Source organism: Lemur catta, chromosome 11 (assembly GCF_020740605.2).
Source record: "Lemur catta isolate mLemCat1 chromosome 11, mLemCat1.pri, whole genome shotgun sequence".
In the NCBI taxonomy this organism is placed as follows: Eukaryota; Metazoa; Chordata; class Mammalia; order Primates; family Lemuridae; genus Lemur; species Lemur catta.
The window spans coordinates 12,352,311-12,367,210 of record NC_059138.1 but is presented as its reverse complement, the minus strand read 5'-3'; the positions used below and the strand labels follow the sequence as shown (position 1 = coordinate 12,367,210).

General features: G+C 47.9%; 1 protein-coding gene across 1 annotated transcript in view; it reads left to right on the top strand.

The window, feature by feature from the left end:
* Positions 1 to 369: 369 nt before the first annotated feature.
* Positions 370 to 14,900, top strand: part of TBXAS1 (thromboxane A synthase 1) — a 157,691-nt gene continuing 143,160 nt past the window's right edge. The window contains exon 1 of the mRNA XM_045565287.1: positions 370 to 632. Within this exon, the coding sequence (XP_045421243.1) occupies positions 544 to 632 (89 nt within the window). The 5' untranslated portion in view covers positions 370 to 543. The remainder of the gene's footprint in view (positions 633 to 14,900) is intronic.

The following is a 14,900-nucleotide window of genomic DNA, read 5'->3' as shown; positions in this document are numbered from 1 at the left end:
GCTGTCCCTGAGGCAGCCAGCATTGCTCATCAGGCTCCTGTCTGGCCCTGGAATTTTCTGGGACATTCAGAGTCTCTTGGCCCAAACCTTCACTTAATTATGAATTTTAAAAATTCTCTCTCTCTCTCTCTCTCTGGATATAGATGTTGGTGCACATGTTGGAGGAGAGTCCTTCTCTGAGGGCTGCTTGTCAGAGTAGAAGTCTACGGCTGCAACCATTTTGTTTCTCAGCAGCCGCGGGGGTCAGCCTGCTGTCGCTTCCCTGGGAAGCTAACATAAATGTTTATTGACAGTACAGTCATCAAGAAAATAAAGTTGCTGATTCATTGCCTTACCCCGAAACCCTTTGTTTTGCCCTCCTCTTCCTTCCTCTTTATAAGGAGACACTCTGAGAAAGAGCACATTTGGGGGACCCACTTGGTGTGATGTTTTCTTGGTGGCGTATTCCTTCCACCACCTGCAGATCGGGGTTCCCGTGACGGCGGTGGGTGCAGCCTCCCTCTTTCAGCTGGAGGATCCCCGCTCTGGGGTCTCAGAGGAACAATGGAAGCCTTGGGGTCTCTAAAATTGGAAGTGAGTGTCCCCATGGTGACAGTGGCCCTGTCAGTGATGCTCTTGGCCCTCCTGAAATGGTGAGTGCAGCCAGCCCTGGGACTGTGACATTGTCAGCAATGGCAGCCCTGGAGCCTTGCTCGTGCCAGGGTGGGGTATGTGGGCGTGTGTTTTTCTTCTTTTCCAATCTAGAGGGAGTTGAGTATTAACACAGCTTCAGAATTAAAAGCAAACAGCCAGGTTAATCTTTTGCTAAAATGCATGAGATTGAAGTGTCAGGAAAGGCTGGTGATTCAGTGACTGAGAACGCTACACATAATTAAGTTTGAAAGAGATGGAAAAAGAAACAAATTGGAAAGGCATTAGGTTTGGGTAGAAGTATTTCCTCATGCCCCGTCATATCTTCTCACCTCGTTTTTCTAAAATCCTCTCCCTTTGTTGGATTTACAGTGAACTCAGCTTCTTGGTTCATATTACATTAAAAACCACGTGAGACATGGAAGCTGTTTGGCAAACGTGGGCTACTTTGCCAGAAGTCCTTGACAGGGATTTCTGTGGGTTTAAGGACAAAGTGGGAGACCTGATTTCCTGATTTTCTAATATTTGAAAGAAGGGAACGGATTCTGATGGATGCAGTGCTTGCAGCTCCCATAAAGTTTGAGACCCTGAAAGAGCCTCATATTTGAACTCCGAGTCGCTCCCCTGTGGTTTTGTTAATTCAACAGCAGATTTTCCTAAGCCTAACTCTGGGGTGTCTGTAGACAGAGGCCTCACACTATGTTATGTGTATGCACGTTCACCCTGTCGGTCAAACTTATTAGAGTTACCCACTCAATCAAAAGCACCTGGATTTTGATGGCTCCAGTTTTTGAGGGCAAAGTGGAAAAAATAATGCAGAACTAGAGTTGGAACGGAATTTTAATTTATGTTTTCAGTGGTAATAAAGCCTCCTCTAGATTAATAACTGGGAAAGCACTTTGAAAAGCATCAAGCATTATGCAAATGTGAGGTATTATTCTTTTGGAATTTGCATAGCTGAAAGTGGAATTCACGTTTGATGTTCTGTGATGATGAAATTACTCCTTGGAAATTGGCTCTGAAACCCAGCCTCAGTCCCAGTACTGTTTTGCTTTTTAACTGGTTTAATCATGTTTTGGACTTTTCTCAGTGTAGCTTACCTTGCATCGAAACTAACCAGGTATAAAACCAGGAGCAAACGGTAGCCCCTGTCCCCAGCCCCAACAATCCATCTCAACGTGTTTCTGTGCTCAGTGAAGCCCAAAGCACAGTGTCAGACATGCAGATGGTGCTTAATAGATGTCGGCTGTTATAATTAACTATCATCCATGTAACCTAAAAGAAGAGGAAAATAAGTCTTTAGTGGTTTAGGTTTATTTTTAATTTCTTACTAACATGCATATTAATATTAATCTCATCAATAGCTATGCTCTGTGGTTCTCAAAGTATATGCTTTTATACACTTTTGTTCCTGTCTTTGTTGTGTCTGAACTCCCAGCTCAGTGCCTGACACATAGTCTGGTCTCAGTTACTGTTTGATGAGTGAGTGGGCAGCAACGTGGCACCATTGAGCAAGGCGGCTGTGCGTTTGCCTTCTATTCTCGCAGGCTTATTAATAACCTGGTTCAAAGACGCAGAGATTAAGGCAGAGGCATGGAGCAGCGTGGGTAAATAGGAAGAGAGAGCCGACTTCCACTTGTTATTGCAAAAATATGTATTGCCCTGTTGACGTGTGGGTGGCCCTGGTGCAAGGTCAGGGAGCAGCAGGTCTGGGTCGGGTGCCCCTGGCCAGGCAGACACGGAGCTTCTGGGGTTGAGCTCAGCGACTGCAGGGGATGATGTGGGAGGGGAAGAGGCAGCAGGAGAGGGTGGCTGTGGCCATGGCCGTGGCTCTGGTGCTTGTGGGTCCAGCCCTTGCTCCGGTGCCCAGGGAAGCTTCCTTGGGCTCGAGACTCTCCTCTTCCAGACGAGGTTCTAGGCAGCCACTAGCAGCAGACACCGCGTGAATGAGGTCTCCCTCCCACTCCATTCTCCTGAGAGGACACGTGCGGGGGACAGAGGGCTGCCTTTCCTCCAGCGAGAGGACTGGCAGGTAAGGAGAGCCGGGGGTGTGGAGACACTCACGGCCATCTTGCCCCTGAGGAACGCGGTGGCGGGTGGAGCGGTCTAAACTCTGGGGCACATCCGCCCTTCAAGAGTTACACCTGCCATTGGGCCAGGAGCGCTGGCCGTGGAGAGCCTGAATCTGAGGAGGCACAATTGCAGGGGACACCAACGTTGCTTCTTGTCCCCTCGACCAGCCTGTGAGTGCTGTAGGGGCGAGGGCAAGGCTGCCTATGTTGTGACAATTCCAGAAACTTCTGTCCAAACTTACTAGCCTTTGGTTGAAGGGGGTCGAGTTAAGAGTTCCTCACCTGCCAGCCCAGCATCTTGGCCTCTCCGTCTGGCTCCTGCTCCTTCAGCAGCCCCACAGCCCCCTGTCCCCAGCTTCCTGTGCTGGGGTCGTACTGAACTGTCCACAGTGCTGAGGATGGTCACGTTGCTGCCTGCGTGTGGCCTCCTCCTCCTCCCACCGCCGCGCAGGGGCATCTCCTCAGGGAGTGGTCCCTGTTTCTGCAGCCACTGACAAGCCCTTCTCAGATCTCTCATCCCGTCTTTTTTTCTCACAATGCCTGGCACACAGTTGGCATCTAATAAATGCTGTCTGAAGACTGATTCCAGCCTCCAGTCTCTGCCTGGTGTTTTCTTCCCCTGGTCCTTCTCTCTGCCTTCACAGTTCCACACAAATCTTAGTTCTCTCGCCCACATGACCTGCCCCTTCCCGGAAAGCCCGTCAAGTTTTTGGGTCGTGCCAACTTGCTGCCCGCTTTCCGGATTGTTGCAGCAGCCCTGGTTTTGTGTCCTAGCTCCCCTGCTAGAGCAGAGACCGTGGCATGTACTTAATAGACACTTCTTAATTGTTAAATATACGCATGAATGTGGAAAGAAGACCGAAAAGTTAATTTCATTTAAAAAGAGACTGTTATAAACTAGGTGGAGTATACAGTATATTTTGATAGTTTTCCCAAAACTGCTTTTGACATCATTTTCCGAGGATGATGATTAGATCGCCGGGCCTGTGGCTGAGCAGCGTGCCGGGGGCTTCGGGGTAGCAGGGCTCCCCCCGGCGGGAGACGGAGCTGGGGCCGACTGTGTTAGCTAGGAGTGATTAACACACGAGATAAAACATTTTAGAAACTCATTTTCCTATATAAAATGGTTTGAAATTCTGACTTCTGGAAGAGATTTGACGTACAAGAAATAAGCTGTACCGGTTGAACGTTGCTTGGGGCAGCCGTAAGCACTCGCGTATTTAATCTTTCAAGCGACACCTGAGAACTGGCAGATGGATTCCTGTGGGGAGGAGAAAGTTTCTTTCTTCTTTAAGAAAGAGTGTAAGGAAAGAGCCCAAACATTAGTAGTGGGTTTCTTTCTGGCTTGGGGATACGGGTGATTTTTTTTTTTCTATTTTTAGTCTTTCTGCATCTTTCATATTTCTTTTATGAGTGTGAATACTTAGCAGAAAAGATAAATTTTATCAAGAAGAATGGGAAATGGCTCCTTTCCGGCAGTGAAGCAGAAAGCAGTTTCGTGCTTTGGGCGTGGAGGTTTCGGGACCGTGGTGTCACCATGTCGTCCAGTGGAGTCGTGGCGCAGCGGCACCGTGGCTGGGGGCGTGGTGGGGAAGGGGCTCCGCGGTGGGAGCGGGTGCACGTGCGGGCGCTCCGAGGCTGCACGTCTCGGGGAGGTGGGAGCGCTTTTACTGTCGAGCTGCATTTAAGGCTCGGTACCAAGACCCGGAGGTCCGAATCAGTTCCTCATTGAAAATAGGAATTCGGAGTTAGTAGTGCGCTAGGTCTCGTTTCAACAGCAGTTTCAATTAAAATGTGATTAGTGATTATTAAGACTTAAGACTATCACGGATTGTTAAGATTTAAGTCCACCACTACACCAGGAATTTTCTTTCTCAGGGAGCTTGCTTTACACATGAGAGAACTGAATTCTAATTGTAGACCCACATCTACTCCCAGACCATATCTATTTATTTATTGTTTCTGTTTTTTGTTTTCTTGAGATGCGGTCTTGCTGTGTTACCCAGGCTGGTCTCGAACTCCTGGGCTCGAGTGATCCTCTTGCCCCAGCCTCCCAAGCAGCTGGAACTACAGGCACGTACCTCTGTGCCTGGCTCCAGACTGTATTTAAAAGGAACCATTGGGATGGAGTATGGGAGCCAGGATGGGAAACAAGCCATTTAGTCAGGCTCTGCAAAAGGCATGCAGGCTCCGTAATGTGGGTATTGCAGAAAGGAGATCAATCTGCCCACCATTTTCCAAGTTCTGTTCTTAAAAGTATTTGGGAAATTAAGTCTAAGTGGGGCCTTTCTAGGAGACTTATAGCACAGCAAAGGCCTCTAAAGGTTCTTCAGTAAAGAAACCCATTTAACTTTCTTTACTCCAGTGTTTCTCAAGTGTACGTGGCACAGTCCCGCTGTGCACAGCTGTGGGGGGAAGAGCAACCAAGACCCGCTGGAACAGTCCTCTGCAGAGGGTGGTTGAATGCCTTGGTGGTCGGGCAGGGGCACAGCCTGGTGGACGTGGAGGGATTGCTAAGCAGAGAAAGAAAACGTTCAAATCACCCCCTGGCAAGCTCTGAGGTTGTAGGGGTTGATGTCTGGTTTACTTCAGGGCACAGAAGGTATAGAGTCTAGAGAACAAAAGTTTAGGGCTGGCTCTAGTTCAACATCAGAGAAAATGAATAACCACAGCTGTCCGGTCAGGTGGCAGGGATGCTGCCTTGGGCGGTTGTGAGTGTCCCTCACTGTCCATCAGGGACGCTATAAAAGCACTTGCTGCATGGTGTGGGCAGTTGGCGCAGAAGGCACTTGAGTGCCTTTGAGGTCTGGACTTGATGATGTCTATGTTTGTTGATGCTCCTGCAGGGGCAGGTCTGACCCTAACTGACCCATTGGGTCTCGCTCTGTCACCAGGCTGGAGTGCAGTGGTGTCATCATAGCTCACTGCAACCTCTAGCTCCTGGGCTCAAGTGGATCCTCCTGCCTCAGCCTCCTGGGTAGCTGTGACTGCAGGAGCACACCACCACGCCCAGCTAATTTTTTTCAGTTTTTGTAGAGATGGGGTCCCATGCTAGTTTTGAACTCCTGGTCTCAAATGATCCTCCCACATGGGAGTACAGGTGTGAACCACCACACCAGCCTTTCTTTTTTTTTTTTTACAGACAGGGTCTCACTCTGTTGTCCAGGCTGGATGGGAGCAGTGGCCCCATCACGCTGCTCCTCCTTTTGCCTGGGCCCCCAACCATCCTCAGCGACAGCTCCTAGGGCCAAGATGGTATCCTTGGTGCCTGGAAATACTCTCAGGAAGTGGCTTTTAGGGGCCTCGTTGTAGCTTCACATATGACTTGTTTCTCTCCTTCCAGCCCCAGCTCTGTGGTGTTTCTGGGTCACCAGCTGGTCAGACTGGACTTTGGGAAGCAAGACCTGGGCTGGGTCTTGAAATGCAGGGAAGGATTGACCTGGCAGAGGAGAGGAGCGAGAAAATTTCAGGTGGCTAAGTATCAAAGGCAACATTAGAGTTTGTAACACTGGGTGGAACAAAACATTAAAAGTGTGGATAATGGACACAGTTTAGAAATACATTTTAAAGCTGTGGATCATTTCCAGTGCCCCTGAGCATCTAGAGGAGGATGCACGCTATTTCCCTTTCTTTGATTTTTGTATTTTTGTCTAGGGTATGATGGGCACTTCGATTTAATAACCCGGTGATGAGCTTGGAGATAAAATTGAGGCTGCTTATGAAAACTAGGTCTGTGCTTCCTCGAGGACCATTTCCACGGAATATTATTTTTTGTTTTCTCTCTTTTAAATAGTTATACACAATCTCCCTATCCTTCTCCTCACTTTATTGATTTTCCAGAACAAGAGTACGAGCTGTGACTATAAAGTAACGTGACTGATTATTTCAGCATACACACCAGAACTTATACAGCCAAATGAATTTTATGACCTTCAGAGGCATTTTCCTGATAGGCTGAGCCCTTACTGCAGATATGCCACTATCAGAAAATACATTCTTAGCACTTTTCTGCGGGAATGGCTCCTGGTGCCTAGAGGCAGTCTTCTGAAAGCCCCCTCCAGGCAACAAATCTTTGTTGAGGATAGATTAATTTTTTAAAAAACAGCCCCAATTTTGCCAAATAGGTGATTAAACTGGGTAATATTATTTGCAATCCGAAACAAAATGTGATTATAAAACAATAAGACTTGCAGTTGTTGTTCACTCAGGAGGTGTATGAAGCAGTTCTGGAAGCCTGGGCTTTGTGCTGAAGGGCCATGCTCATTGGGCATAGCAGTTGGTTTTGGTTTTGGTTTTGTTTTGTTTTTTTAAAGAAAACAATAGCAATAGTCTTAATACTTATCGTCATATCTTCTCTTATCTAGTAAGGAATTCAGGCTTCTGGTAGCTTCTATTTTTTGGGCCAAATGAAAGAAGACTCTCATTTGTTGTCTAAACAAAGCGAACCATCAGATTTATGTTTGTGCAGGACGGAGCTGCTTGCACACACGCTTGGCGCCGCTTTTCCTGGGAGGAAGTGGCTCTCCCAGCGCTAAAGCTATTGAATAAGCCCCACCCCTACCCCTAAATGCCGTAATAACAATAAACCTAATAGGTTATCATTTGCCATTGAAGGTCAATGTCCCCTCTTTAGGAACCTCAGTAGCTTTATAGGGACTTGTTTCTGTTTGCAGGAATAATGTGCATCGGGACATGGGGATGAGACTTTGGGGAGAAAGGGACAGGGGGCATGTGCTAACACTGTTGTTGATTGGTGTTTCAATTATTGAGAGCCACCTTCTTCGTGGTTTTCCAGAAACAGGTGATGCAGCACAGCTTCCTGGCGGATGGGGTAGCGGGGCACTGTCAACTGATTGGGGACTTTGCCTGGAGCCCTGGGCTTTCTCCGTTGTCCTCAGCCCCAGCTCTCAGTGCAGTCTGGCACTGGGCCCCACAGTGGGGCTGTCCTAAACTTCCCGCTTGTCCTCGAAAAGGTGTGCTTCTTAGGTGTTGCCTCAGCAGACAGTCAATTGCTCGGCACAGTCCCAGTAAGAGGGCAGCCTCTTTTTCCCCCATGAAAGGTATCTAGAAAAATGGCGCCAGAGATGGTCTGAAAGCCAGGCCTCAGTGGTTTCCCCCAAAGCCCTGTTTCTATGCACGGCACTTAGTTTCTGTGCACTGCACAGAAATGCCCTGGGAAGAGCCAGTGCCACGCACCAAAACCAGCAACTGCCTCCAATTCTGATCGGAAAGGTGCCTAATCCTCACAGCATTCCCCTCCTGCCTGCACAAAACATGCATGTTCCCGCCACACCACACAGCATGGTCCCTGCTGCCTGCATGTCCTGTCCTCTCTGTTTAACTAAATCCTACCCATCCTTCAAAATCCTGTCCAAATGTCACTTTTCCACGAAGGTCCCCTCAACCTGGCCAGCCTTCAATGAGCTCTGCCTCCCTGGGGTTCTCTTCCTGTCTCTGTGGCTATCTTGGCACCTACTACATTATTTTGTTGCTTATGCATGTGTCCTGTTTTCCTGACCTGACTGTAAGCTCCTGAGGGCAGGGCCTGAATCTTAAGCCAGTGAGTGCCTTGCACATAGTACCTGCTCAATGTATGTTAATGCTCGTGAGTGTGGCTTTGGTAACTGAGATAGCAGCACTGTTTCTAAATGATCACTGTTATGATGTGTGTGTGTGTGTGTGTGTGTGTGTGCACGCAGAGAAGGGTAGGATCAGTCTCCTTCCAACTTGCTCACTAGTGGTACCGTGTTCTTGGCACCTGGCAGAATGCCTTGCATGCAGCTTATTGAAAGAGTAAATGAATTACTTCTTAGATCATGCACCCATTGAATATGGAAGATTTTCTAGGCTATGTTCTAGTTCTACCTCATTGATGTGCTGTGGCTAACATTCCCATGAATTCAGATAGATAAAGTAATTGTCACACATTAGAAATCAAGACTGCAGAAGAAGGGAGCAGGATGGAAGGCAGAACCCAGCCATTTAGAAGATGTGGAGCATTGGGGGTGCACAGAGGACTTGGGGGATGAGGGGGGTGTCCTGGCACCAGCGTGGGGGAATAGGAAGTGTCCAACCCCTAGCAGAGACGCATCAGAGAACAGACACTTCCTCCTGAACCATTCTGTTGAGCACAAATCCCCACAGTTTAAAGCAATGGTAGCTAAACCCTTCCCCAACATCTACTGTTTATGTTATTTCCCCCATAGGCCCCATGTTCTCTTGTTCCAACAACAATATATATTTAAGTGATGATTGATTGATTTTCCCATTTTAATTATTCAAAGACACGCTGATTGGGAAGCTCTGCCAGTGAGAACGGTGATCAATGAGATAAGCATTAGTGTACCAAGTTATAATTCTACTCCAAAGCAAAGAAACTTGACATTTTAGTTAACCTACACCACCACCTTACTGTCAATAAATACACAATTTACATTAGGCTCTTCAAAACATTGAAAATGTCTCATGGACCCTCTTCCTGCCTGCACAAATCAATGGGCTTCTGGGGACCCCAGGTTGCAGAGCACTGAGAAGGGAGTGTAGTCAGTTGTACATCTAGAGGTTTTTACCTCTGTTTGTACAGGAAGAGCAACCAAAACTGGCAGCATCATCTCCTGATGCAGGGGCTGCCGAGGAGGTCATTGGGAAGTTCCCAGGAGAAGCCAAGCCTTTACAGTTTAGGGACAGACACACTATTCCCCTGGGTGACCTTGGGCAGGTCACATATGGCTCGCTTTCCACCTAGCCATGCGGGCCAGCTCTCTGGGAATCTCTTTCCTGTCTCTCACCCGGAGGAGTCGAGCAATCCACAGTCTGGCGGGGCTTGTCTCTTGGATGTTCCGTGAATTGTCCCTTCCCCTCTCTCTCTGCGCTGCTACTGCTGCAGCTGAGAACTTCACAAGCATCTGGGCTGCAAATAGCCTCCCCACTGGTCTTGTTGCCTCCTGTTTTGTGCTCTTCAAATTTGTCCTGCGACTGCAGCCACAGTGATCCACCAGGCGCTCGCTGCTCACTGCTCCAATGAACAAACCCCGTCCCTGCTTCTCCACCTCCCCCCCCCCCACCCCGCCCCGGGAAAGAGTCTTCCTGGCCTGGCTCCCGAGGTGCACCCGGACCTGGTCCTGTCCCCTCTGCAGGTTCAGCTGCCCTGGTGCACCAGGCTCTCCACCACCCATTCCCTGTCCCCCATTCAGGTGAGAACATCTCTGAAAGGCTCTTCTGCGTCCCTGGACTCTTGTCCCACTGCACCTGGCACCTTCTCCTGCTCTTGCCACTTACTTGGCTCCCCACGAGCAGGGCTGGTTCTTACTCAGCTGCCGCCTGAATCCTAGCATCGTGCCTGCGGCACTCGGTACACTTCCATCTGGTGATAGGCACTCCATTAGTAGTCGGACAAAATTGAATTAAAAGAGATTGTCTATAGGATTCTGTGTGGCGTGTGCTTGGCGTACACAGACACCCGGGACACGTCAGTTGTTCTTTGCTGCTAAGAGCATTATCACAGAGAATTTCCATCCCTTTCTGGCTGGAACCAGCTACCACCCCCACTTGTTATGTGACAAAATTCCATTGAATTGAACTTGGGATCTTAATTAAAGATGCTGTCTTTATACTTCAGGCTAGACTGGGCTGCGGGTTGAAGTTCATCTCTGTGCTATTTATGAGGGAAAGGATTGCTACACAAAACTAGAGTGCAAAGGTGACAGCTCAACCCATTTAGGGAAATAAACCGCTCTCCAGCACCTCAGCAGCTCCCTGTCTCATCAGTGCTGCCCTTGAAAGCCCACTAAAAACACTCCGCTCCTGGCCGCCTTGCCACACTTTCTGTAATGACTCGGAGCTTGGGCTCCAGAATCAGATCTGGGTTCAAATTCTGGCTGGCCTTGTGACGTTATGCAAGCAATGTCGTGTCCATATATCAGTTTCCTGGTGGGTAAAATAGGGGTGACAATAGCACCTACCTCACAGTGTGTCGGGAGGATGACCTGAGAAAGGACACGGTGTGGACACAGTCAGTGTTCAGCAGATGTCAGCTCTTAGTGTTGTCCAACAACTGCAGGCTTAGACTCCACAGTAACCATGTAGGTGCTGGGCAGAGAAATCTTGGTGTGTATTTATTTCCTTATTTATTTATTTATTTATTTATTTGTTTGTTTATTTATTTTTGTGACAAAGTCTCACTCTGTTGCCCGGGCTAGAGTGCCATGGTGTCAGCCTTGCTCACAGCAACCTCAAACTCCTGGGCTCAAGCGATCCTCCTGCCTCAGCCTCCCGAGTAGCTGGGACTACAGGCATGTGCTACCATGCCCGGCTGATTTTTCCTATGTATTTTTAGTTGTCCAGCTAATTTCTTTCTATTTTTTTAGTAGAGACGGGGGTCTCACTCTTGCTCAGGCTGGTCTCGAACTCCTGAGCTCAAATGATCCGCTTGCCTCAGCCTCCCAGAGTGCTAGGATTACAGGCGAGGGAGGCGTGAGCCACCGTGCCAGCCTTTATTTCCTTTTTAAACATCATTTGATTGCTCCCAAGTTCCCCCTCGCCACTTTTTGGTAAAGTGGGGATGGCTTCCTTTCCCTGTCTCCTTGAAAGAGAGCATGAGCACTTCCTGAACGGTAAACCTTACGCCAACATATATTGCTATTAGGCTATTGATGGCAACTGTTTACCTCTTAGGTGTAGGTGTTTAAAAATTAAAGAAAATCTATTTCTTGAAAAGTGCTCTATAAATCAGGCTTTAAACTCAATTTGCTTTCCAGAAATTTTTCAAATTCCTATGACAAAATTTACGTTTATCCTCTGATTCAAACAGTAACAGCATGGTCCTGTTTTTCACTTGGTCTTCGTTTCATTGCTTGACACTTGCCTTGCCCTTGGGCTTGAGAACTTGAAGTGTAAATGATGCATGGCAACTCAGTAAATAAATCCTGCTGAGCCTTGCTCTACTCCCTCTCACAGACCAGATATTCTGTTTCCTGCTCACTCTGGCCCAAGCCTTTACCTTTGTCATCTTTAGTGACCTCACTGCCAATGTTTCTTTGCAGTTTCAATTCTCTCCCATTATAAAACAAGCAAGTAAGACAGTCAACCAACCAGCCAACCAACTAACCAGTTAAGTCACTAACCACCTCTCCTTTGACTTTACATTCTGCCCCAGCCACCACTCCCCCATCCTTCCCTTCCCAGCCAGGTGGCTTGAAAGAGAACCCCACACGTGTCCACTTTCTCGTCTCCCATTTGCCCTTGGCCCTGCAATGGGCTCCTGCCTCATTCTCCACTGACGCAGCTCTCCCCAAGGCTCCCAGCAAGTCCCTGGTTCCTAAACCGAATTAACAGTTTCCAATTTTTCTCTTACTTGGTTCTTTGCAATATTTGACTCTGTTAATGTTTTGTATATGTCATGGCCATCAGCTGTGTAGGGGCAGAAAAAAGATTGAGTACCATTGATTATAATCCAACGGCCCCATTTTACAGATGCAGATATAAAGGTCTGGAGAAGTAAAATGAATTGACTCGTATTAGTCAGATTATGCTGCAATAAGGCTGTGTAACAAACTACCCCAAATTCATTGGCAAACAGCAGTGCATATTTTTCTCATGGTGATCTGTAGGTTCAGGCTGAGGGTGGAGTTTATTTCTGCTCCACATGTTTGTAATGGGGCCCAGGGTGAAGAGGAAGTTGGGGTAAGCACTACTCCTGACAGATCACGAGGATATAAGAAATGCAAGAAGAAACAGCAATGTCTCTTGAGGCCTCAGCTTGCAAATGGCTTAAGGCCACTGCTGCCCACAATCCATTGGCTAAGTAAGCCACGTGCCCAAGCCTAACGCTAACAGGGTGGGGAGGAAGACTCCATGCACTGCAGTGGGAGGCACTGCAAAGTCACGTGGCAAAGGGCACTGATGTAGAATTTTGATACAAGTCTGGCATGAAGAATTGGGAGCAATGATTCAATCTACCACATGCTCAAAGTTGACACATCTGGACTCTGATCTTTGGCAAAGCAGAAAGAGGCCATGAGCAACAAGACAAGATAAAAACATAACAAAAAATAAAAACAAACAAATGAACAAAAAACTTAAAGCTGATGGACATTTGGATTTTTTTCCCCAAGATACAAGTTCTTTCTCTGTTGCCCCAGGTGGAGTGCAGTGGCATGATCATAGCTCACTGCAGCCCTGGACTCCTGGACTCAAGTGATCCTGCCCACAGCCTCCCAAGTAGCTGACATCACAGGCACGAGCTACCCCGCTTGGCTAACATTTGGATTTTTATTGTAAATGAAAACGATGGAGAATTTGCAAGATGAGACACTGACATGGCAGGTCACAATGGGTCTTGGCTATGGGTGCTGACCTAGCACCAATAGTGCTGAAGCAGAATCCGGAGCTTAGTGTAGAGGCTCAAGTTGGACCTGGACTGAGCCTGGGGACATATCTAGGAATTTCTAGCCAAATGGAGTTAGGGGCTGGCTGAAGATGCAGCCAGAGCACAGTTTAGGAAGAGCAAATAATTGATTCAGGGGATGGGATTGGGAGGGGTCCTAAGATTTCAGTTCCAGCCTGGAAAAGCAGGACTTGGGGAAGGCATGTCTGATGTCCAGAAGACCATAGGAAACCTGACTGCAGAAAGCATGGAGTGTTCACTGTGCCCTGAAATACAGCAACCAGGGGACACCCCTGCAGATTGTGAGCTGTATTGCTTAGGACAAATTCATTGTTCTGCACTGGGCAGTAAATTTACAGATGTTGTTATCCAAGAAAGGGCTATGGCTGAAAACATAAATAGCTCCAGAATAGTTTTAAATATTCTCATGGGTGCTAGAGCCCTTCTGGGTTAGTAAGGGAAAGAATGTCTATCTCTTGCCCTTCCGGAAACCACTCCTTGGGCTGGCTAGTGGCTGTCAGAAGCAAGGGTGTATCCCAGCATCACGGGGCCTATGACACATGGTGAATTTAACTTGGGTTTTCAAAGATGAAAGGAAATCTTGTCTCACTTCCATGCCTCTCCTTGTCACACTCGCTCACACTCCTCTGGGAAGTTGCTGAGGAATCTGAGCAGGGAGGTGCTCTTGCAATCTGGTGTCAGCCACAAAATTTCGCTTCCTTTTCTTCCCATTAAAAGAGTGTGCCAACTGAAAGAATGAAAACATAGATTCATATAATAACAATAAATAGCAAAAACAAAACAGAAAAACAAAGTACAACATTCAGAGTGAGCCAGGAAAAAAAATGTTTTTTGAATTAGTATCTTCTTTTATTAGGGTTGGTTTCTTTCCATCTCACATCCTCTGTGTCCCTAAGGTGGTGACAGGGACTCCTTTCCACTGACAGATACATGCAGGTTATTCCCTTTGGGTCTTTTCCAGGGGCACTGCCAGGTCTCAGGGTCTTTGTACAGGGTTGAGTGGCATCTTCCCCAAATTTATGTCCACCAGAACCTCAGAATGTGACCTTATTTGGAAATAGGGTCTTTGGAGATGTAATCAAGTGAAGATGAGGTTGAATGGGATTAGGGTGGTTGCTAATCCGATGACTGGTGTCCTTAGACAAAGAGGGAAAGTCGGACACAGAGAGGCAGGGAGGGAAGGTGGTATGAAGGTACAGTTGGATGAGAGAGCACCGTGTGATGACGGAGCAGAGTGGAGGGTTGCATCTGCAAGCCAGGAACTCCAAGATTGCCAGCAACTGCCAGAAGCTAGATTGAGGTGAGGACAGATCCTCCCTAGTGTCCTTAGTGCCCTCAGAGGGAGCATGTCCCTGCTGGCACCTTTATTTCAGACTTCCTCCCCCCAGAATTGGGAGAGAATAAGTTTTTGTTGTGTTAAGCCCCTCGGGTGTGGTCATTTGTTAGAGTAGCCCTAGGAAGCGAGTCCAGTTTCTTTACCCTCTTTGGTCTTGCTGGGTCAGGACAGAGGAGCCCGAGGCCCGGCCACTGACCCAAGGACAGTCCCTGTGGCCAGTCTCTACGTCTCAGTTTCCTCATCTGTATAATGGATAGAACAAGGATGTTGGTGGAGATTACAGGGTACGATGTTTATCACGTGTTCTGTAATTTTGTTTTATGGCTCAGTACAATGCCTGCCCCGCAGCAAGTGCTTAGGAAATGTTAGCTACTACTGGGGGGGGGGATGGAGGTATGATTACAGGGTGAATGCCAGGCACACTGTCTGGAGAATGGACACGCCTGAGGCTCTGGCT